We start from the raw sequence: 23,935 nt of genomic DNA, 5'->3' as shown, positions 1-23,935 counted from the left end.
TTGGAATAAAATCAGGGACCGTCTACATGTAATTTGTGATCTAAGAGTCATAATTTATTCAAATTCATTGATTGCTTTTTGTTTTAAATACTTCGCAACTATCCCAAAAGTTCTGAAGATGAATATTACAATTTTACTGATTTTACACACAAAGCTTTGTTTCTGTTAAACGAGAACAGAAGCTTCAGAACTGTGTATTTTGCAATGGTTTGATTAGTTCATCGCAGGAGATAATGAGATTGAGTGAAAACTAGTGTCAATCCTGCCACTGGATCATGTTCACCTTGATCATAAGTATAAAATCTTTTTTAAGTTTTATTTAGTACTGACACCATGCTTAATATTAGAGAGAAAGCAGACCTTCAATTCAAAATATTTGCTTACCCCCTACCCTTGCCATATTCTGAAATGGGTGCCTGCTAATCTACAGTCACCCATTCCAGCTGTGCCTGACCTTTATCTGAAAGATTGTATATAAATCATAGAGAATCCCACTTTCAGCTGAAAAACAGATAGGTAAAACACTATGAGTTGGTTGCTTTGAAAGGAAAAATAGATTTATTAATAGCAAAAGAAGAGGGGTTAATCAAGTTGACAGAAAAGCAATTAAATTAACACCAGTGTGCTGCTGGCAGTCATAAAATTGCTGGATCCACAAAATTCCGGCTAGAATCCACAGGCCATAGTGAATTGCAGCTATGTTTGAAGACAAAACTGTTGCTTCTGTTCCACACTTTAAAAAAAAACTGGAGTCTTCAGTTCACCATTGATTGCAGCATTTGCAAACCACAGCACCTCCATTTTCTTCTGGATTCTTGTGAGCCACCGTACTTGAATTTTGAGTCTCTTCTTATCAAAGATAACACATTTTGGTCTGCAGTCTCTTTGGGGAAGAATAATTTTTATAAATCAAAATGGGAAATAGAGAACCAAAACCCAAGCCTATGCCAGCCACTAGCCTTTTTTTCCATTCTTCTCTGCATATGCTGCTGGTTCTTTAGGCTTTGAATTAACAATGGGATGGATAGCTATCGTCCCAGATCAGGAAATCAGATCTTTCATAAAGGCCACTAGCCACTGATGCCCATAATAAAAGTTTAGGGATATTGCTGGCTTATATACTGCCCTTTTGTTTAAATTATTTTTTATCTCTTCTTAACCTCCATTCTATTTTTATGGGCTGGCTTATACATTCCTTCATTTTTCAAAAGATGACTGAAGACTGAACATGTGGAAAGCTGCACTTACAATTTTCCATTCATGCTCATACACATTCTTCACATGTACACACACATATACAAACATACTATTTGATATTACATTTCTGTTTATCAGTTACGTATAAACATGTAATATTGGTGTCCATGTTATCTGGAGGATTTCTTAAAAATAGAACTTGGCAGTTTTGATTGAACAGGCCAAAGCATTTTGGAATGGCTCTTCTAAGACCAAAACTAGACAAAAACAAAGGATGGGAGGGAGAAACAAGTGGGGGGGGGGAGAACAAATAGTATTGCTTGATAGTTGCCCATCGCCTTTGAGTCCCAAGCTTGGTAACTCCCTTAGAAGGGGGTGAAGAGGCAGAAGATTGTTAAGCTGTGATGATGTCTCCATGTGTTTCCCCTAAGACTAGGCTGTTCCAGGAATCTTGCTTGGAGCTGGGCTGGGGAGATTGGTTCATGGCTGCTTGATAAGCCTGTGGAGACAGTTTGAGAGTAGACATAGTGGAGTGAAGAGCAGGTCCATGCCCAGACATTGCCGCAACAGAGAATGCCTAGTGGGGAGAGGGAAAAGAGGGGGGGGAACATAAATAATGTGGAAGGAAAAGAGAAAATAATGCTATTTCGTCATTTGTCTGTATCAGAAATGAAAAATGAAAAGACCATCAGATCCAGTATATGGGAGAGTGTTTAAGGTGTTGGACTGGGGTGACCCAGGCCCTTAGTCTGGAAACTCACTTTGGATCTATCACTCACTCTTAGAAGGATGTGGATAGAATTAAGGTAAGATGTGCTATGTATGTTATATTTTGCTTCTGGATAAAAGATGAAATGTAAATCAATTAATAAAACATCTGAAAAGTTTATTGCCCCAGGTTTAAAGAACCCCAAGAAGGCACTAGAGGTCAATTGAAATGGTCAATACTCATAACTCCTGGATAACATGAGGATGTATTACTGGTCCTCAACTTACGACCATAATTCAGCTTAAAATTTCTGTAATTAAGTGGCACATTTGTTAGGTGAGTTTTGTTCCATTTTACAGCCTTTCTTACCACAGTTGTTAAGTGAATCACAGCCGTTTATAAGTTAGTAACCTGCTTGTTAAGTGAATTTGGCTTCCTCATTAACTTTGCTTTTGCCCAGGTTCGCCTGGTCCTCCAGTTGCGACCCTACCTGGAACGGGAGGCTCTCGCAACAGTCACTCGAGCCCTTGTGATCTCTAGGCTGGAATACTGCAATGTGCTCTACATGGGGCTGCCCATGAAGTGCATCCGGCGACTGCAGTTAGTTCAGAATGCGGCCGCGCGAGTGATAGTGGGCGCACCGCGGTTCGCCCACATAACACCCATCCTCCGCGAGCTGCACTGGCTACCTGTTGATCTCCGGGTGCGCTTCAGGGTGTTGATGACCACCTTCAAAGCACTCCATGGTAGTGGATCTGAGTACTTGAGAGACCGCCTTCTGCCGATTACCTCCCTTCGACCGATTAGATCGCACAGACTGGGCCTCCTCCGAATTCCATCCGCCAGTCAATGCCGACTGGCGACTACACGGAGGAGAGCCTTTTCTGTTGCAGCTCCGACCCTGTGGAACGACCTCCCCGTTGAGATACGCACCCTCACCACCGTCCAGGCCTTCCGCACAGCCCTTAAGACCTGGCTATCCCAACAGGCCTGGGGATAGGTTTCCAATTTCACCCCGCCCGAGTGTTGAGTGTTGAATGCAAGTTGTGTTTTTATCATTTTATTTTATTCACATATTGTTTGTTTTTGCATTTCACCCCCTTCCCTATGATTGTAAGCCGCCCTGAGTCCCCTCAGGGAAAAGGGTGGCCTATAAATCCTAATAAAATGAAAAAAAAATGATCACAAAAGCTGATCGCTTTTGACTTTGGGACACAGCAGCGGTCATAAGTATGAAGCAGTTGCCAAGCATCTGACTTTTGATCACATGATTGTTGGGGATGCTTTAAAGGTCATAACTCTGAAAAATGATCATAAGTCACTTTTTCAGTGTCGTCGTAACTTTGAACACTCACTAAATGCACTGTTGTAAGTCGAGGGCTACCTGTACATAAATCATATGGTCACAGTCTTCTCCATGAGAGAGAAATGTCTTACATCTGGAGATATCCAGAATATGAAAAGTTACCATAATGTTGAATGACTCTGATTATGCAGCCTTTGCTTTACAAGCTTAAATGTTAAGGTATTGAGATTTAAGAGCTGACCAGCTGTAAAGCTGATGGAATTGTAAAGCTGATGAAATGTAAGGCACATGCAATGAAGATGAATCAGCATTGGTATAGCCAGTTGAAGACTATGAAGGGGTCCACAAAAGTCTTTACCACTTTAGGAGGAGTTTATATAAGCCAGCCAGGAAGAGCATATGTCTCTCTCCTTGTGTCCATTGTATCCATTGTTAAGTTCTCCATGTAGAGTTAAGAAGATTGATTACTTGTCAGGTATTTGCTACCACGTATATTTCTGTATATAAACAAGGTGTGGGTTGCTGCCAGCATTACTGCGGCATTACAGCATGCGCATTTGCACCTAAAAAGGTCTGTGCATGCGCAAAAAAGGGGGAAAAATTACATTTCTGCAATGAAAATAGCTCTGCGCATGCGCAGAACTGAAAATCAAAATGGTGGAACCGGAGGAGAACTGATTCGGGGGAGTGGCAGGCCTGGACTGCTGCCAGTTCCCGCGACCCAGGCCGCCAAGTTACTACTGGTTCAACTGAACTGGTCCAAACCAATAGAAACCCACCTCTAATATAAACCCCTGTTGAATATCTAAGTCTGTGTGCTGTGTTTTGCTCCTGGGTTGTCTCCTAATAGTAGTCACGCTGCAAACGCTCTGACATTAAGGTATGCAGGTGGGTGCAGGAATTTTATTAACAAGCTTGCCATGGAACGCTGAAGCTTTAACTCAGCTCCGTTCTGTTAAATTCAGTACAGGATTGCTAAGAAACTAAAATACAGAGAAAGCCGTGTGTGTCTGATTTTGAACTCCTTGACAGAAAAGCAGAATACAAATGCAGAGTCAATAAGCAATGAGATGATATGACTATTCTTTTGCCTAATAAAAAGCTTCACCTGAGGAATAGGGCTCGGGTGTCCATAATGAGATGAGATCCCTGGTTCTGTCTTGATGGGGCGCATTTCTTCAGCAGTAGTAGTGGTGGTTGTGCTGGTGCAGGGGGCTGAGCTAATGGCAGTGGGGAGGCTTTCATTGGTGGCTGATCCTAGGGTGGGAGGTGGAAAAAGGAGAGATAAACAGTTAAACCAGATCTGCCCTGAGACTTTAGCAAATATTAAAGCATTGGCTACTATTGCTGCTGTAATAAGAATGAACGTTAAATAAGAAAAAGGCAAAATGGATCTTCATCAGGAAGGTTTTCAGAGAAAAACACAAGAACCTTGCTATAGAATGCCAGAATGTATTGACATTCAGCTCCTAGGTGAACATGAGTTGATGTCCAGATACCTGCAAGACCCCCATCTTCTATCTGAATTGGCCTATCCAACATGCCCATCTTAATGGCAGCAGCTTTGGTCAAATTTCACCAATGAAATGGAGGGAAAGCAGGTGGTGTCTGCTCAGCCTGGGGGAATACCTTCACCTTAGAATGCAGGCTAGCTTCTTTCTAAGGTTCTTAAAGGTAAAGGTTACCCTTGAACATATGTGCTAGTCATTCCCAACTCTAGGGGGCAGTGCTCATCTCCGTTTCAAAGCCGAAGAGCCAGCACTCTCTGAAGACATCTCCATGGTCATGTGGCTTGCATGACTAATCACCAAGAGCGCATGGAACGCTGTTACCTTCCCACCAAAGTGGTCCCCATTTTTTACTTGCATTTTCTACATGCTTTTGAACTGCTAGATTGGCAGAAGCTGGGGCAAGTAACGGGAGCTCACTCCCGTTACTTGCCGCTCGCTAGATATTTGAACCTCCGAACTGCTGACCTTTCTGATCAACAAGCGAAGCATCTTAGCCACTAAGCCACATTCACCTTGTTCTTACAAGCTAAAATTATTCCAAAGAACACTTGACGAAATACTTGGTTCTCACCAAATTTATTTCCCTTTGGATTACTTCTCTGTATTTTTTTATGCGTAGAAGGTTTTGCTGATTGTTTTATAAACTGTCACAAAGTCTATTTTGAATTGGTGGTATCCAAGGGGAATGAATGAATGAATGAATGAATGAATGAATGAATGAATGAATGAATGAATGAATGAAAAATGATGTGTTTTATTTGAAGGGCCATAGTATGCCAATATTTGATTTTGGTCTACTTTTTCCAGCTTTGGCAGATGTTAAGCTTAAATTGTAATTACCACTGAATCATATTAGATAAGATTATTTCTAATTGTACTCACCTGCTGATGTCTTGGATTTGCTCAAGTTCTTTGGTTTACGCTTCCTGGTTTGGATCCCTTCTTTTCGCATAGCTAAAGGTCTTGGAACCTATGAAGATGCATTAGAGATCAACATTACTCCCCTAGAAAAATCTGCAGTTTTTGAATGTACAAAATCGTGAGAGTAATTCATTGTTTTCTTAACTCTTATTTGCATAAACTGGAGTACATTGAAATTTGCACGACCATAGGAAAAAGAATCCAAAAAGAAATGTGTCAGTTTAACCTGAAACTTGTGAAAAAGACAATTGAAGAAAACAAAGGGATTAATGGAGCAAAATGCAAGCTTATAGATAAAAAAAGGTTTTTGCATTCAAATATGAAGATGGTTATATTTAAATATGAAGATAGGAAATGTTAGAAATACCGTATTTTTCTGAGTATAAGACGCACCGGAGTATAAGATGCACCAAGGTTTTGAAGAGGCAAATTTTAAAAAACGTTTTTGCACTCTGCATACGTCCCCAAAACGGCCTGTTTTTTGTGAAAATGAATGGCTCGTTTTTTTTAAAGGGCGTGAATAGCCTTTAGGAGGCTTGTAGAGTGTTCATGGGGAGGGGGCAAAAATGAGCAAAAAACCGGCCCATTTTTGGAAAAAAAGGGGGGGCATGCATAGCCTTTAGGAAGCTTATAGAATGCTATGAGGGGGGGGGCAAAATTTAGCAAAATAAGGTCCATTTTTTGCTCATTTCTGCCTTCCCCAGCCCCCAGGAACACTCTGCAAGGCTCCTAAAGGCTTTGCACAACCATTATGGGGTTTAAGGAGGCAAAAAATGCTGCATTCAGTTTATAAGACACACCCAGATTTTCAGCCTCTTTTTGGAGGGAAAAAGGCGCGTCTTATATTCCGAAAAATATGGTAATTGGAAAATTCTATTCAGAGCTATACAAAGATCAAGATCACCGAGGCAATCGTAAAATGGATCCCACTTGATAAAAAGCATCCATGAAAGAGACCTAAAAGAAGATGGATCAAAGACATCAGCAAGTATTGCTGGCCAATTGGCAAAAGAAAGCTCAGAACTGTATTGGTTGCAAACATGCGGAAGAGGCCTTCATCCTGCATTGGATAAACAGTGGCTAAAATGAAGATGACAATGATGACAGCAAAAGCTGTTTTCAGTTCCCATTGTTTCCCATAGCAAAACTTAATGTTCTTGTTGTTCTTTTGGAAAACGAGAACTTTCAGAGTATTCTGAATTGTTTCAACAACCAAATCAAAATACTCTGGTTGAAGAGTCCTAGGAGGACATCTCTACTAAAGACCAAATCCAAAACACCCTCCAGATGTATGAGAGCAACACTATAAACCCCCAACAAGGATGATTGGATTTTCCCCCCACCATTTTCCTCCTCTGCCCTCCCATCTTTGGCTTCAAAGTAATGCCTAGAAACGGCGGTTTCTCTGCCCTCTTTAGTAACAGGAAAGCCTACGCAGGGGAAAAAGTCCCGATGCCACCTTCTTGATCTATATCCAAAAGGAGCCTTCCCATACTGATGCCATCCAGATGTTTTTGCATTCTCAGATTTCCCATCCAGCATGGGGGAAACAAGCAAACTGGGGGAAGCTGCCATAGATAGTTTATGCTTTGTTTTCTCCTCTCACCCCATGGAGCTTCATGTATAAACCACAGGCATTGCAGACTGGCTCTCCTTCGGCGTTCCGGCGCCACAGTGTAGTTGTAGATGTATGACAGTTTGCGCATGACAGTCCAATCCGACGGGAGGCTGACTGTGAGGACAAGAGTTCAAAGCAAGAATAGCTGATTAATTCACTAAGATTGATCTTATCTATCAATCTTTTTTTACTCATTATCATAAATTGCTATAAAATGCTAAAACAACTAGACACAAAAACAGTCCCCCCCCCATGCCATCACTTTGTTAAATACCTAATTCCCACAGTACTGTCTTATACCTAAGGATATTAACCAGGGGTGGGTTGCTGCGGATTCGCCTGGGTTTGAGAGAACCCGTAGCTAACATTATGGTCGGTTCGGAGAACTTCCAAATCCCACCCCTGGCTGGCGCTGCCCACCCCGCCCCTCCGGGGATCACCATGTGGCCCATTTTGGATGTAAGGTAAGTGCAAGCTTGAAGGCTTGGGGATGGGGAAAATAGGCCACATGGAAGTGCTGGAGGGCCTCCGGAGCCAGGGAGAGGCAGTTTTCACCCTCCCACAGGCTTTAGGGATATCTTCCAGAGCCTGGGGAAGGCGAGAACAGCCCCCCCCCCCATCGTGGTGCAGAAGGCCGACTAGCCCATACCCACCATAGACATGCCCACCCAGCAACAGGGCAGAGAACCCGTTGCTGAAATTTTTGAAGCCCACCCCTGATATTCACCCATGTAGTAGGGCTATTTTGCTCTTATCCTTCTCACCTTTCCTATTACCTTCTCCTATGGTATCTTATGATTTATGATTTATCATTTTGTTATTTGTATGTTCATTGAGAGCTTCTACACCTGAGACAAATTCCTTGTGTGTTGGAGCAGGAGGAATAAGCTTCAGAGCCATATCGAAACTGTGTTATAATATACAACCTTATAAATGATGTAAATCTAATTTGCTTTTTTACAGGTCAAGATTAATACTGGACAGGTGGAATTGAATCACAAAGGAGATTCTGACAGTCTGTGAGGGTTTTGCATCTCACTCCTTACCAGCCTCCTCTGGGGCTTGATCAGTGGCCGGTTAATGCCATTCATCTTATGGTAGAGTCCACATGCATTACAAAGATAGTGGCCAGTACCATCTCTTCGCCACAGTGGGGTGGACATAGCACCACAGTTGACACATTCCCGACCTTCGGCATAATCATCAAAAAACTCTGTAGACACAAGACGGCAAAATGAAGTAAGTCATCAAAGGATTTTTTTTCATGTAACCATTTCACAAGTCTTTAGTATAAACTCTTGAGCGGCTTGAATACCCTTCCTTAGTCTACCAGGGTGGTGCAAAAAGCTGAAGGTTATTATCTCCACTATCTTATTTCAAGTGTTTTTGGTTTGTCTTTCAAAGGATAAAGTCTTTCTACCACTTTTCACATAAAAAGACAATGCATGTCAATTTCTTGAATTATTTCTATTTGGAATCTGCAAGTGGCCTACACAGAGAATAGCTTTGCATAGTTTTGTACATTCATATGGGTTGGATAACAACTTATCATTTCCAGCTAGCCCAAGCAGTGGCCATGATGACTATGACATTAAGAGTGTTTAAATCCAGCACATAACAGAAACCATCAGGTTGGGGAAAGCACAAAGCAAGGCCTTCCTATTAGTGTAGTTCCTAAAACTGAACAGTAGAGGGAAGTCTTATTTCAATTTATGCCAGAACAAATGGCAGACCTGTATTATTTATGCTGCTAACTTCTACAAAGATGTTGGATGCATTTATCAAATATTTAAAGACCCTTTGTACTTAGAATGTGTAGCAGAAAGACTGCTCTGCTTCTGTCTCCTTATGCAAGTCTGAAAGTTGGTCAAGGGATTTACACAAATCTTAAACCTGCTTTAAAAAAAAACAATTGCAGGACTCTTATAATTAAACTCTACCCAACCAAAATAATAATAAAAACATATTGCTAAACATAATAATTGGATTCAGACAACTTATTAGTACAATGGCTGGATTTCCATAAGAAATGCCAAATGCACAACCTTGTTTTTTGTTTAGACACTAATATATTGTGTAGGGGTGGGTTCTGGCCGGCACTACTGCCAATTCGCTCGTGTGCATGCTGCACGTGCACAATTAAAATTGTTCTGTACATGCGCAGAACTGAAAAGCAAGGAAGCTGCGCTGACGACGCCAACCGGGGAAACAGTTCGGGGATGTGGCAGGCAATCCAATTAATGGATATTTCCAAAATGTCTCAAGAGTTGAACTGGTCCAAGAAAAGCTCTTGGGCTGACATCGCATTAGCTCTTTTATATTTCTGAGGACATCTTCACTCAGACAAAAGGTAGCTCGGTTATATCTGGAATGGATTGTGGGATCAATTCACTGTTTTCTCTCTTCTCTCACCTACACCAAGAACCCAGGGGTAGGCTGCTAGGGATTTGCCCGAGTTCAGGAGAACCTATAGCTAACGTTGTGGCCGGTTCGGAGAACCTCTAAATCCCACCCGTGGTTGACTCCGCCCATCCTTCTACGCAGTCCATTTTGGATGAGAGCTAAGTGCAGGGACCTTGCAGAGGTTTGGGAAAGGGGAAAAACGGGGCCTCCTGGAAGCTCTGGAGGGCCTCCGGAGCCCAGGGGAGGCAGTTTTCACCCTCCCAGAGGGTTGAGGAAAGCCTCCAGAGTCTGGGGGAGGGAAAAACGCACCCCACACACACCATGGTGCAGGAGGCCAACTAGGCCACTAGGCAGAGTACCCGTTGCTGAAAATTTTGAAGCTCAAATTTTGTGATGGTGGAAAGAGATAAATAAATAAATAAAGACAGTTTGGTCTTGTTCTTTGATATTTCAATTCAGCAAAATTTTTAACAAAAACATATTTTTAAAAGAATGTCGGCATTATTGCTAGCCCTGCAATATATATTGTGTGTATATATTTACACACACACACACACATCACAATCCCATCTTGTGCAATACTTGTGGCTGAATGCAGATTTGACTCCAGTGTTCCCCTTCATCTCATTTATGACTGTCTATGCACATTATTCCTCCCAAATCCTGGGAGTCAGCCCAGCTCATTTCCTCCAGCATAGCTATTTCAGTGCCGATGTTAGAATCTATCTGTATTTTGTTAACAACTTTTATCTAAAAAGGATATCATCAGAAAATTGACTGAAAAACTTGATTCAACTAGAGTATGATGGTTGGTCATGGTTTATTGAATTAACCACAGTGGTGGAATTTAGATTGTTATACACCAAATTACTTGCAAATGTCCCACCCCACCCTCCAATAGGCATTTACTGTGTGTTTGAGGGGAAGAGGAGCCAGTACTGTCATGGGTGCATGACATTAAAAGGACATGTTGCTAAAGGAATTATTTTCCTCTTCCTATATTATGAAGCAACACCCTTTTAAAAAAATCATTTTGTAGCATCTGCACTAATTATGTTTAGAAGACCTTGGGCTCTTAGAAGCAAGAATTTGTGTACTGAGGAAAACGAATCTTCCACAGATATCAGAGTGATGTTCCTTGGACAAAGCTATTAACCTTGCAAAGAGACAAAAGACACAATATAAACGTGTGAGTTTATAAACTGAGAAGGTCTCGTTAATAGAAGTTTGGAGGATGATTTCAGAAAAATTCACACATAGGCAGGGCACCGTTGCTCTGATCAAAGTAGAGTGCCAGCTCTGATATCTCCCAAGCAGCTGTTTCTAAGTTAAGAACAATGTTGGGGAAAAAAATTCAGAGTACCATCTGCTATAGTTGTGGGGTTTTGTTCCGAAGGAGGGAGAAGTATAAGAGATACAGTAGCTCCTTGCCTCCAAATATAGCTTGCATAATTATAAACAAAGCTAATACTGTGAAGGTGATGTAATCCTCCTCCAAATGAAACTTGGAAATGTGGAACGTCTCGCTGCTAAGAAGGACAAAATAAAGCAAGCAAACAGAACAACTGCACTTTAAATAATACCGACTAAAATTGGTTCATATTCATATTCATATTCTCATTCTCTCTTTCTCTCTTTCTCTCTCTCTCTCTCTCTCTCTCTCTCTCTCTCTCTCTCTCTCTCTCTCTCTCTCTCTCTCTCTCTCTCTCTCTCACACACACACACACACACACACACACACACACACACACACACACAGGGAGATTACACACAAAGTCCATAAATTACCCTCCATTTAGGAGGAGAAATTATAAATCACAAATAATGTATATATGAAATAGTGGAAAAGAAGTATCCCAAATGAAAATTGGAGGAGGGAAGAGAAGAACAAGAGCAGGAGGAAAGGCGTCCTTGCAGTCTGCATTGTCCTGAATTTATACGTGGTTACACACTGGGGCTGCCTGGGATTTATCATGTAGGAACAGAGGGTTGTTTGTGCCGAATGTTGGAATATTGAGACAGAATATACATAACGTCCAGGCCTGGGTAGATAAGCAATGTATTTTTTTGGAAGACATTCAACCTTGGCTGTGCCAGACAGAAGCTGGAAAGCTTAGAAAAATTGCCTGGAAGCTGTTTAAAAAAACAGTATTTGATTTGGAGAGTCTCTAATAAATTATAACTTTTTACCCTTTGAATGTGTTAGAAGAAACTAATTTTGCACACTTCCATAATAATTTGGAAGAATGCCCTTGGACCTTGAAAGAGTACCTCATCTCTTTAATATTTACTAAACAATCACATTGTTTTTGGCATGCATCTGGTTAAAGATGCAGCTGCTTTAAAAAGTCAACTTATTAAAATAACTCATACAATAGCTTTGTCTTTTTTCAGCTTAATTAGTTTTAATAAATAGTAGGAGGATGTTTTGTCTACATAATATTTAAGTGTTTCTAAAGCATACTGAAAACATGCACAGCTGTGCTGGACACAGATTATATTATAATTGTTGATTTTCTATTAGTTTTACATACTGAAGGTTTTAAGTAGTTTTACTTTGAATGTGCAAGCATTTTCAGACTTCATGCAAACCTGTAGAAACGTGATGCCCCAGGTTTGACAATGTGTAGCCTTTCTCAATGAAGTATAGTTCCAGTCTTCCTATGGAGTCACCTTCATGATCTGCCCTATGTTTTGAGCTGACATATACATTAATACATAAATACAAACATATAATAAAATTCCGGATTAAAGTAACAAGAAAACAGGTAGTAAAACCTCTGTACAATAAAAAGTAGGGCATTTTCTTTAGTCTGGAAAAGATATCTGTCTAATCCCCTAGAGCAGGGGCGTCCCACTCAAGACCCACAGGCCAGATCTGGCCCCTGAGATGCTTAGATCTGGCCTGTGGGGCCGCCCTGGAAACAACAAAGGACCTGCCTGCAGTGCATCTGCCACGAAAAACAGAGCTCCGTCTTCACTGGCAGAGTGCTCGGGCCGCCCAAGGCACTCCTGATACGAGTAACATTGATCTGGCCATGCCCACTATGGCCACGCCCACCCCTAAATCAAACACAACCCTGATGTGTCCCTCAATGAAAACAAGTTTGACACCCCTGCCCTAGGGTATTAATGTCATTTGGAATAGATTATTTGGTCTGCAGGGGCTGTTAATTCACTTCACTATAACAGTGTTCCCTCTTTCTTCTCTCTCACCCACCATCATTTTAAAGAAAAAGGTACAAATTTTGCACTAAAGACTTCTCTGTTCTACCTGATTCTGAGCAACATTTCTGAAGAGCTCTGAGGTAGAAACTTTGTTCGTTCCAAGATCTGCCCACCCTATTAGTTTTGCATCAGTTTTCTATCACCACTTTTCTCCAGATGTTCAAGGTAGTTTGGGAACCTCCCTTTTATTCTCATAAGTCTGTAACATCAGTTTTTGGGTGACGGACCAGCCCAAAGTCATCTCAGGAATTTCCAAGGCAGATGGTGGACTATTCAGTCCAACACTTTAACCTCTTTGTTATATTGGCTTTCAACTGTGAGTAGGACCCCCATCAGATTAAGATATGATACCTGCTAGTACTACCAGGCTCACATGCTACGAGATAAGTGGTGTATTAACCATTAAGTAGACTAAGCACGTGCTTAGGGCAGCAGGCCCAAAGGGGACACCACAAAGTTGAAAACGAAAAAAACCAATGAAGATTTGTACAAAGGAGGGGCACCAAGATTTGTCAGTGCTTAGAGCACCAGTGAGCCTTAATCCACCACTGTATGAGATACTTCTTGTGTAAAGTGGATTCATCCCAACAGAGTTTCCAACATTTTTTTTTAACACTTTGCCCAGCACTTCTCCCTTTTGGAATAGTTTGTAGAGAGTAAATTGTTGCAGCACACAACACTGAATACAAATTGTTTATTTCAGGCAGCAGCTGCAGTGGTTAAAATATCAGACTTGGGCCAAGATCCAAGCCCTATTTGATTATGAAGTGTGCTGGGGCACTTGAGGACATTCATTCTGGCTCAGCAGGAACATGAAAGGAAGGGACCAAGGGATAAAATGAAGGAAGACCTCCATGAGTGCTGCTTTGAGCTCCGCGAGCTGCGCTGGCTACCTGTCGATCTCCGGATGCGCTTCAAGGTGCTATTAATCACCCATAAAGCCCTACATGGCAGTGGATCTGGATACTTGAGAGACCGCCTTCTGCCGATTACCTCCCTACGACCTATAAGATCTCATAGACTAGGCCTCCTCCGTATCCCATCGGCCAGCCAATGTCGGCTGGCAACTACAAGGAGGCGGGCCTTCTCAGCAGTAGCCCCGACCCTTTGGAACGAGCTCCCCGTGGAGATTCGTACCCTCTCCACCGTCCAAGCCTTCCGCATAGCCTTGAAGAACTGGCTCGCCCGTCAGGCCTGGGGATAAGGATCGCTACCCCGCCCGAATGATGTATGCATGTTGTTTACTATTTTATTATATGTTGTTGTCTCAATGTTGTATTCCCCCCTCCCTGGTTTTCTGTGAGCCGCCCTGAGTCCCCTCAGGGAAAAGGGCGGCCTACAAATGCAAATAAAACCTCTAAAAAAAAACCTCTCTTAGTAAATGGAATACAAATGTGATAAATACATAATAAAAACTATTAAAGGAATGGATATTGAAAAGTTGCTAAGCTATTGTCCATCTGACTGTGGAGCACAACTGCCGAAAGCATCTTGATTTACAGCTGTCTGCCTCGAGCAACAGCTGCTCTATATTCTGCCATTATGGGGCCTTTTGACACCGATTCTTTCCTGTGGGCATCCCAGCAATTTGGAAAGGAAATAGTTATTGAGGCAGAAAAAGACCTCAGCAGCTCCTGCCTGGAGTCAGAACAATAGGTCAGCAAGCCACCACATCCCATTCAGGAAAGATTTATGTATTTCTGATAATGCTTTTGAAAAATTCATTTTGTCCACTTCAAGGAATACCGTATTTTTCAGAGTATAAGATGCACCAAGGTTTTGAAGAGGCAAATTTAAAAAAAAAGTAGGTAGGTAGATAGAGGGATAGACAGGGAGAGAAAGAGAGATGAATGCAGTAGATAGGTAGGGAGAGAGAGAGTAGTTAGGTAGGTAGGTAGATAAAGGGATAGAGAAAGAGAAAAATACAGTAGGTAGGTAGGGAGAGAGAGTGTGTAGGTAGGTAGGTCGGTAGGTAGAGGGATAGAGAGAAAGAGAGAGAGAAATACAGTAGATAGGTAGGGAGAGAGATAATAGGTAGGTAGGTAGGTAGATAAAGAGATAGAGAAATACAGTAGGTAGGTAGGGAGAGAGGGTGTGTGTAGGTAGGTAGGTAGGTAGGTAGGTAGGTAGGTAGGTAGGTAGAGGGATAGAGAGATAGAGAGAAATACAGTAGATTTGTAGGTTTTCTGCTGGCACAGCACTTGATCAATGTAATTCTCATCAATCAGTTAAAAAGCTTTCCAAAAGTAAAAGGGGTTTTGCACTCCGAAAACCTCCAAAAAAGAGCCCTTCAAGAATTTTTTTTTAAAAAATGGCATTAATAGCCGGGAGGGGGGCTTGCAGAGTGTTCGGGGGGGGGGCAAAAAAGGCCTGTTTTTTGCTCATTTCAGTCCTCCCCAGCCCCCAGGAGCTCTCTGAAAGCCTCCATAAGGGTATGCACAGCCATTTTGGTGAAGGGGCAGGGCTTCGGAAGGCAAAAATGCTATATTTGGTGTATAAGACGCACCCAGATTTTTAGCCTCTTTTTTGAGGAAAAAAGTGCATCTTATTTGCTGAAAAATTTATATTTACTACAAACATATATGGTGGTTTAGGCTATCAATCTTGTTTGACATAGGATGCTGTCTTGTATGAAATCTGACCCTTGGAACATCAAAGTCGGATCTTTTGGAGCTAACTGACCATAGTCGTACAGTAGGAATGTGCAACTTCAGTTAACTGAACAACCACACTAGATTTTAAATCGAGTAGACTAAGGACTTAATTACACTTTTACTCTCAGGGTTTTCCAGTCTTATCTGGAGTAGTTAGAAACTCAATAATACTTCTGTATGTATAGTTATGCTTCTTCCAGAAATTGTACTCTGAAAATTATCAGAAAAACTTCAGGCCTCCTTTCATTTTAGTAGAAGTTTAAATAGAAAGAGTCCTGAACCTACAGAATATAAACAAGTTCTTTCTACAACATAATGCCCTTGAACTTTCAGCATAAGATTTACACTCCAAAAGACGGAGGACAATAAATGTGCAGTAAAGCACACAATAAAATTACTAATTAAAATTATAAGGAAACAAAAATCCTGCATCACAAAAAGTAAATCCAGTAAAATGGATCCATTAATTAATTGTCATTGACTGAATGAGCAGCTTTAGAAATGAACTCATTCAAAGAATGAATGATTGAATGGCACCAATTAAAATGTCTAGGTATAGTTGCTGGCTTTGTATATTCGTGGACATCCCCGTTACAAGGTTTAGAAGAATTTGCTTTTCAAAATAAGCTATATTTATCAAAATCTGAAATGTGCTAGCAAATTTTACCATAACTGCTGAAAGGAATACACACGGAGAAAAATGTGCATTTCTGGAAAATTCTGAAAAGAAAAATTAGGGTCCCCTTCCCCACCATCATGGCTATAAATCTAATGTAACACATTATGTTCACTTACAATAACCCAATTATTGTAGTCCAGCCTACCTCTCAGGACTATTTGGTAAAATGAGAAGTCATTCCAAGTATTGGGATCTCCAGAGCACAAACACAGTAAAGAGAAATGTAAGAAACTGCATTTAGTTTGTATTGTTCTTTGAGTGATGGTTTAATTCTGCATTTTTTGAAAATTTATTAGGTTATAAATCATTGTAGTAGCAGATTGTAGGTAGTCTTTTAAGCAGCAGCTTCTTCTCATTAATCTAGGATAACTCCCAATATATTCAGTCAGCTTTACCCCTAGATAGAAATGCCAGCTTTGCATTCTTAAAACAGAAGATTTCTTTGCATTGCAATTTTGAAGTCAATTCTATCCAGTTCATTGAGGCTTATTCCTTAATGGCTCGGACATCTTAAGCATGTCCATATAAATACAACAATATTGCCCAATGCCTGTATTGTGGCAAAATCATCCTATAAATTCTCATTAAGATAGCTTCAAGGATTAATATCCCTCAATAGTCATTCTGATTAGAGGGTTCCCTGTTATGGGAGAAATGGAATTCTTAAGGTGGAATGGAATCAACTGTTTATCTTGCAAAAAAAAAATCAATTATTTGTCAGCCTGGAAACCTGATCGGGAGCAGGCCATACCAGTGGTGGGTTCCTACTGGCTGAACCGGTATGATTTGGCTGCCTGAGTCATTGGAACCAGCAGCGACCCAGCCCTGCCACACCCCCAAACCAGTTCCCCGGGTGCCGCCGTAGGCGTCGCTATCTACGCATGCAAAGAACAATTTTAATAGCACTGTGCATGCGTGCACAGCGCTCATCAAGCATGCAGCATGCACACAAGCGAACCGGCAGTAGTGCCTGCTGGAACCCATCCCTGAGCCAAACTATTATAGCATTTTCTTCTAGTACATCCAGGTATTGCTGTTGATATTGCTCATTATTATTGCCTAAGCAATGGAGGGGGGGGGGGAACCTTTCATGTACCAAGTAAAACTAAATTATATTTGTAAATAGAACTCCACTGGCCAGCCATCAAAGTAGGATAAGAAGCTGCCCTCTGCTACCCAGTCAAGACATGTTTGGCATAACCTGCCAGTTCCATCAGCTTTCCATCTTGCTTTCCTTTTATCATCCCAGCTCCTTTCATCTTCATTCTCCAGCTTGCCAGATGGCAATGGGTTCTCCGTCATCCTGTCCTAGCGCTCTGTTTACAGGCAGGAGGGAAATTTAATATCAACATTCCTAGAGTTTGCAAAGCAGCTTGTCAGATTGCCGAAGCACCTCAGCAAAGGCAAATCTGTGCGCTGGGCAGGCACTTAGAGAGGCTCTAAACAAAACTCAAGAGAAGGCCTCTTCCTCCCCTTCTCCTCCACCTGCTGAGCAGAGATTTCCTGAAACAATATGTTATGACAAGAGACGGCTTTGATAAATCAGGGTGATTTATCACTGAAATTGATCATGTGAAATTCTACAAAGATGAACAAGGAGCATCTTCCATGGGGAAAAAAAGGAAAACTCTTATTAACACAAGGAGGACATCTGAGACACTCAATGTTGCCACACCTAAAGTTTCTTTCCCTCTTGCTCCTCCTTCAGCCATAAAGGCAATTATTAACTGTCTTTTAATAATGACAATTATTAATTGTAAACAGATTTACAATTTAACAATTTAATCCTCAAGTATATGTATACAGCAGGGGTGAAATTCAGCAGGTTCTGACCGGTAATGGAAATTTTGAGTAGTATGGAGAACTAACAAATACCATCTCTGGCTGGCCCCAGAGTGGAGTGGGAATGTAGATTTTGCAATATCCTTCCCCAGGAGTGGGAGGGAATGGAGATTTTGCAGTATCCTTCCCCTGCCATGCCCACCAAGCCACATCCCCAGAATTGGTAGTAAAAAAAAATGAATTTCACTATTGATACACAGCATATATACTTGAAAAGTTATTTTACTCTTAATTTCTTAATCTTAAATATCCTCATAGCAAATTATCCTAATTTCTGTACAAAAGTATGAAATAACAATTACATAAAGGAAAGCAACCATATCTCAGCTTACATCTATGAACTGTACTATTTCCTGCAGATAAATAGCAAAGGCTAATGCTATTGAACACTTGTACTGTGTGTTAAAAGGGATTTTTAAATTTTTGCTGCAAGGATAAATGGTGAACTCTACCTACTTTGGAGCATTGTTATGAAGATAAAAACAGAGCAGGGGATTTGTATAAACTCCATAGATGTAAGATTATATATGCAAATAATAATAATGGTAAGGCAAATTAGAATCATAACACAATACAACAGCAGAGTTGGAAGGGACCTTGGAGGTCTTCTAGTCCTATCCCCTACACCGTTCCAGACAAATGGCTACCCAACATCTTCTTAAAGACTTTCAGTGTTGGGACATTCACAACTTCAGGAGGCAAGCTGTTCCACTGATTAATTGTTCTAATTGTCAGGAAATTTCTCCTCAGTTCTAAGTTGCTTCTCTCCTTGATTAGTTTTCACCCATTTCTTCTTGTTCTACCCTCAGGTGCCCTGGAGAATAGTTTGACTCCCTCGTCTTTGTGGCAACCCCTGAGATATTGGAACACTGCTATCATGTGTCCCCTAGTCCTTCTTTCTATTAAACTAGACATACCCAGTTTCTGCAACTGTTCTTCATATGTTTTAGAAATAGGCTCTGGGGCAAAATCCTGACATTTAAATTGTATATTTCAACTCTTCCTAGTTATCATTTTTTTGTTTTGTCTGTCATTCTTTGTTGAAGTTTTATTTTCATAGAATCATAGCACTGAATATATTCCAACTTCCTTGCTCAACACAGAATTTATTTTTATTTCTTTCATTTATGTGACACTTTCCCTTTAACCAACATAAAGGGGCATATATGGATAATTTTTATCCCCACAACTAAACAGTCATAAGGTAGACTGGACTAAGATTAGCCCCAAAATTATTCCTTGATCTTTATGGTCTAATACTGAGTTGAATCTGAATGTCTGCAATCCCAATTCAGCATTTTAACCAGTATTACACACTGATTTTCACAATACAAGGGTATGTTTTCTAGCCATTGCAGCAAATACAATTCTACTGTTTCCCAAATCAGTTTCTTTTCTTGTTGAGCAATGTTTCTTCTAGCCAAAATTAGATTTCCGATAACCTCTTATTAGTCATAATCTTACCTTGCAGAGTAACAGTTTTTATGTCTTGTTCAGAGTATTCTATGTGTTCATTTTTGCTTAACCTTAACCCAGGAAGAATGGTTGGAATCTGCTACTACCGCAAAATGCAGAGCCAGCTAACATGCTTGATGGCATGTACTTTGCTAATTATATTTTGCTGGTTAAATACCAAACACTCTGTGTTTTAAAGTTGTGCCTTTTTCAACAATGATGCAGAAAAAGATCTTGAAAACACACCTGAACACAAAGATAGTATCACATTAGAAACAGCCACAACTTCCGCACACGAGCCTAAACCTAAAACACCTGGCTGGTTTACTAAGGTGTTCTAACCATTTTTTTAAAGCTTGGGCAACTCTATGGTTTTCCAGCAAAGACAATTCCGGGTGCTCAGACATATTAAATGATTAGGGGAGAAAATAAATTGTTTTGGAGATAGCATAGATCAGGAGTGTCAAACTCAAGGTCCATGGGCCAGATCTGGCCCCCAGGGTGCTTAAATCTGGTCTGTGAGACGGGCCTGGAAATAGCAAAGGACCAAATGTTTGTTTGTATATATGTGTATGTATATGTATATGTATATATAATTTAAAAAAACAAAAAAGTTTTTCGTTGCATTATTGTTGCATCTTAAATCTCCTTTCCTGTCTTTTAGTATATAAATTGCAGGACAGTACTGGGTATCAAAATTGGTTTTTAGGTGTAGAGTACATATGTATATAAACGTAGCCTTCCATCCTTCTGAGGTCGGTAAATGAATACCCAGATTTTGGGGGGCAATATGCTGACTCTGTAAACTGCTTAGAGAGGGCTGTAAAGCGCTGTGAAGTGGTATATAAGTCTAAGTGCTATTGCTATTATTGGAGATAGCTCCAAAACAGTGGAGTTTTGCTGCACTGCTATATTATATTTGTATTGAACTTCTACAAACTGTACTGAAGATTGCCTGAGGATTGTGGGAACTGAAAACTGAAACATTTAGAGAGCATCTGGTAAAGAAAACTGAACGACAATTTAAGGTACCATAACCAGATTCTTAAATTATGCAATAGCAGTGACTAAGCCTTGAATGGCAACCTTGGCATAAGCAAGAGTATGTCATCTTTTTCATTATTTCTTTATGAAATGTTGTTTGTGATAATATATTTTCATCAGATTTAGCTACTTCTTTATCTATTACAGCCTTCCTCGCCCCAGGTGTATGTATCAGATGTCCTTTCTGGGGGCCTTCATCTTAAAATGTTAGCAGATTATGAGTAACATGAAGGTTGCTTAACAGCAGAGAAAAAATGAATAGAAAAAAAGTTTCTTCCTTTTGCTAATAAAATTAGAACTCAAGGCTATTCATTAAACAGAAGTGCAAGGGGATTAAAATATAACCATTTCTTAACCCAACGTAGTTGAACTTCACATTTGCTGCTGTTTTTAAGTGATATTTACCAATTTAAAAGACAAATTCACTGAAGAGAGGCTTATTAATACTTTCTAGACTGGATGAAAGTATCTAAATCTAGAATTTATATATATAAATGCAAACATTTATGTGCTACTTATTCACTTTAAGTACCCACTGCTTAGGAGCAACAGTGAAACAAAATATTGTTTCATGCTGGAACTTCCAGAATGCATCATTATTAGACAAAAAACTTGGACAAGTGGCCATTGGCCTGTTCCATCAGGCTTCTTAAGTTTTGAAAATATCTAAATATTACTAACAGAAATGATGATGTAATGCATCTATCTATCTATTTATCTATCTATCTACCTACCTACCTACCTACCTACCTACCTACCTACCTACCTACCTACCTACCTACCTATAGTTCAAAATGGTGAACATGCCTAATATTTCTTTCACCTCTTCTTTTTCTCTTTATTGGAAAAAATAAAATATCATGCTTCCCACTTTTCACTGCCTGTGCAACAAAATAGAAAGGAAACAAATTCCAGGTTCTATCGTTAACTAAGAGAGAAAGAACTACTTTTCTGTTATTAAATAGTACTGATGATATTTTATTTATTTGTTTGTTTGTATTTATTTGAACAAATAATTCAAGGTGGTGAACATATCCATCAGAACTTCTTCCTTCCCACAACAACTATGTTCAATTAGCTGGAGGGAGAGAGAGTGTGATTAGCCCACAGTCACCCATCCAGCTTTCATGCCTAAGGGAGAACTAGAACACACAGCCTACTGGCTTCTAGTCTGGTGCCTTAACCACTAAAATAGCTCTCTCTATAAGCTACAAAAATCTGAAAGCTAATAGAAATCAGGAAAAAGATGGAGAATATTATTTTTTTGCAATCCCATGGTTATACAGTAGCACCAAGGGCAATTGAGGCAAGACCCTGTCTTTGCTTGTTGGCAAAATGGCCATTTGTAAGCAAAATCTTGGAAATGTGAAGGGAGGCTCTAAATGCAAATTTTATTTTACATATCTTTATTATGATCTGCTTTGGGAATGGATTAAAAATGTTAAAGTGGCATTTTAAAGCAAGGAAGCTGAAGTAGGGAATTAAAAAATAAAATAAAATAAAAATTTAAAAAGTTATTTTAAAGTATAAAAAGGGATATAAATATTTCTGAAGAATTAATGAAGTTGTTATTGTGACAGAAATAATAGAAATCTAGAAAATAATTTTGTGGATGTTTCACTTATTGAAAAAAAATCCCATTAGTGTTCTAAGTATAGCACAATTATAACAGGAGGATACTGTTTTCAATATAAATAGTATGTAAAAATGAAAATAAATGAAATAAATTGAAAAATGAAACAAACCTATTTGAATACATAAAAGAAATATACATTGGAAACCATCAATAATTTAAAATTTCAGGTTTACTGGGCAAACTCATACTTTGCTCTGGAATCTTCATAATCTTTTTTAAAGATCCTGGTTCATCTGCAACACTTATCAACTAACATTTTAAGAATCTCATTTGTTTTGGCTCTAATTATATTTAACTCATCTCACCGAGGCCAGTAGCACAAACCAATTATCCATTAATTTCCAACATGGGTATTCAACAAGTCTCCAGCCTGGCTTTCAAATCATTAGGTTTTTTTTAATGTATTTAAAGAATGCTTTTAAGTTTCTAAGTCAATAGTTTTTAAGGCATCCTTTAAGCTTTGTTCTTCCACTGCACGGAGTGGGGGGAGAAGATAGATGAAAGCAACAATACAGTCATGTAATCATGGGACTTTGGCTGGGGGTGGGTTGAGTAAGAGACTAGCATCTGAAAAGTCTGTAGTAGGACAGCATTTCAAGGGTGGAGTCCTTTATCCAAACCAACTGCTTATGCAAAGCTCCTTGGCCAGATCCCTACCAGTCAATCGGGCAGGGTCCAAGGGGATAGCAAGAGTTGAGAGCTCAGACTATGGTTTGGAGGCTGCAGCAGTTGAAATTTAACTAGGAGCAACAAATGTGATTCCCTCCATAAGCCAAAGCCCATCAAAGTCCCTGGCTCAGGAGCAATATGAGAGAAGCTGGCTCCATGCAAGAGCTCTTTGATAGCAACAGTTCTGGAAACTCTTCAGCCTTTGTATATAAAGCAAATATAATTATTTTCAGAAGATTCTGTCTTCAGCTATCTTATCAGGAATAGTTCGCATATTTACTTCTTGTATGCACTGCCCACTCATAAAGATATGAGATGCTCATCCATTAAAACCCAGAATTTCAGTTTGAAAAGTTTTTTGAGGTCATCTAATCCAATCTTCATTCAGGCAAGAATCTTCAAATGACTGTTTAGCCACTTTTTAATTATCTCTAGCATATAATTTTCTTGAAGCACTCTGCATATAATTTGCAATCATATGATACTTCTTATTCCCTACTTCTTCTTTCCTGCCTCTCTCTGTATTTGAAGGCCTCAATGGATGACAGTAGTTAGATTCATTGAGTCCAGCCCCATGTTTAACAGGAATTTATGAATTTTCTCCATTTTATAATTAAATTGTTCCAGAAAAGCTTAATGGACATGGTTCACAGCAGTTGTTCTGAAGCTAAAGCCACTATGGGTGTTTTACTTATACTGAATGAGCTAAATTCAATGTAATAGGAAGAAAATATCTAAAATGAGACTCTAAGATAAAAAGCAAAATGACTGTGGCGTTAGCATTTGCCATTTGCAATATTTAGATTTGCATTATATTTATTATTTTAAATAAGCAGCTAGAATGCTTGAAAGTACCTTTTGAGTTCATTAAGATGATCTGAGATTTAATATAACTTGGAGAGAGCAATGGAATTTACTTCCCCCCACCCTCAGTGTGTTTACCCAGGGTTGGTGCTAAACATTTTATGTAAATTAATGTTCATTTTTAGAAGTATAATTGATAGAGTGATGGTATTTCATGCTTTAGACAGTAATCCTCTTTTTAAAAGGTTGACTGCCTGAA

General features: G+C 39.8%; 1 protein-coding gene and 1 long non-coding RNA gene across 2 annotated transcripts in view; one reads left to right on the top strand and one right to left on the bottom strand.

Moving 5' to 3' along the window:
* Nucleotides 1-535: 535 nt before the first annotated feature.
* The window catches only part of GATA4 (GATA binding protein 4), a 49,687-nt gene continuing 26,287 nt past the window's right edge, over nt 536-23,935 (bottom strand). Inside the window, exons 3-7 of the mRNA XM_014063472.2 lie at nt 8,309-8,475; nt 7,251-7,376; nt 5,606-5,693; nt 4,321-4,469; nt 536-1,774 (exon numbers count right to left, since the gene is read on the bottom strand). Coding sequence (XP_013918947.1) covers nt 1,592-1,774; nt 4,321-4,469; nt 5,606-5,693; nt 7,251-7,376; nt 8,309-8,475 — 713 coding nt within the window. The 3' untranslated portion in view covers nt 536-1,591. The remainder of the gene's footprint in view (nt 1,775-4,320; nt 4,470-5,605; nt 5,694-7,250; nt 7,377-8,308; nt 8,476-23,935) is intronic.
* LOC148044910 (uncharacterized) lies at nt 1,873-9,810 on the top strand. The gene is made up of 3 exons (XR_015696897.1): nt 1,873-2,003; nt 8,226-8,501; nt 9,685-9,810. It is a non-coding gene; the product is annotated as an uncharacterized LOC148044910 (long non-coding RNA).

This window comes from Thamnophis sirtalis, unplaced genomic scaffold (genome assembly GCF_051295495.1).
Source record: "Thamnophis sirtalis isolate CommonGarterSnake01/CBP01778 unplaced genomic scaffold, rThaSir2_p1.2 scaffold_6, whole genome shotgun sequence".
Taxonomy (NCBI): domain Eukaryota; kingdom Metazoa; phylum Chordata; class Lepidosauria; order Squamata; family Natricidae; genus Thamnophis; species Thamnophis sirtalis.
This window is presented reverse-complemented; position numbering and strand designations above follow the sequence as displayed.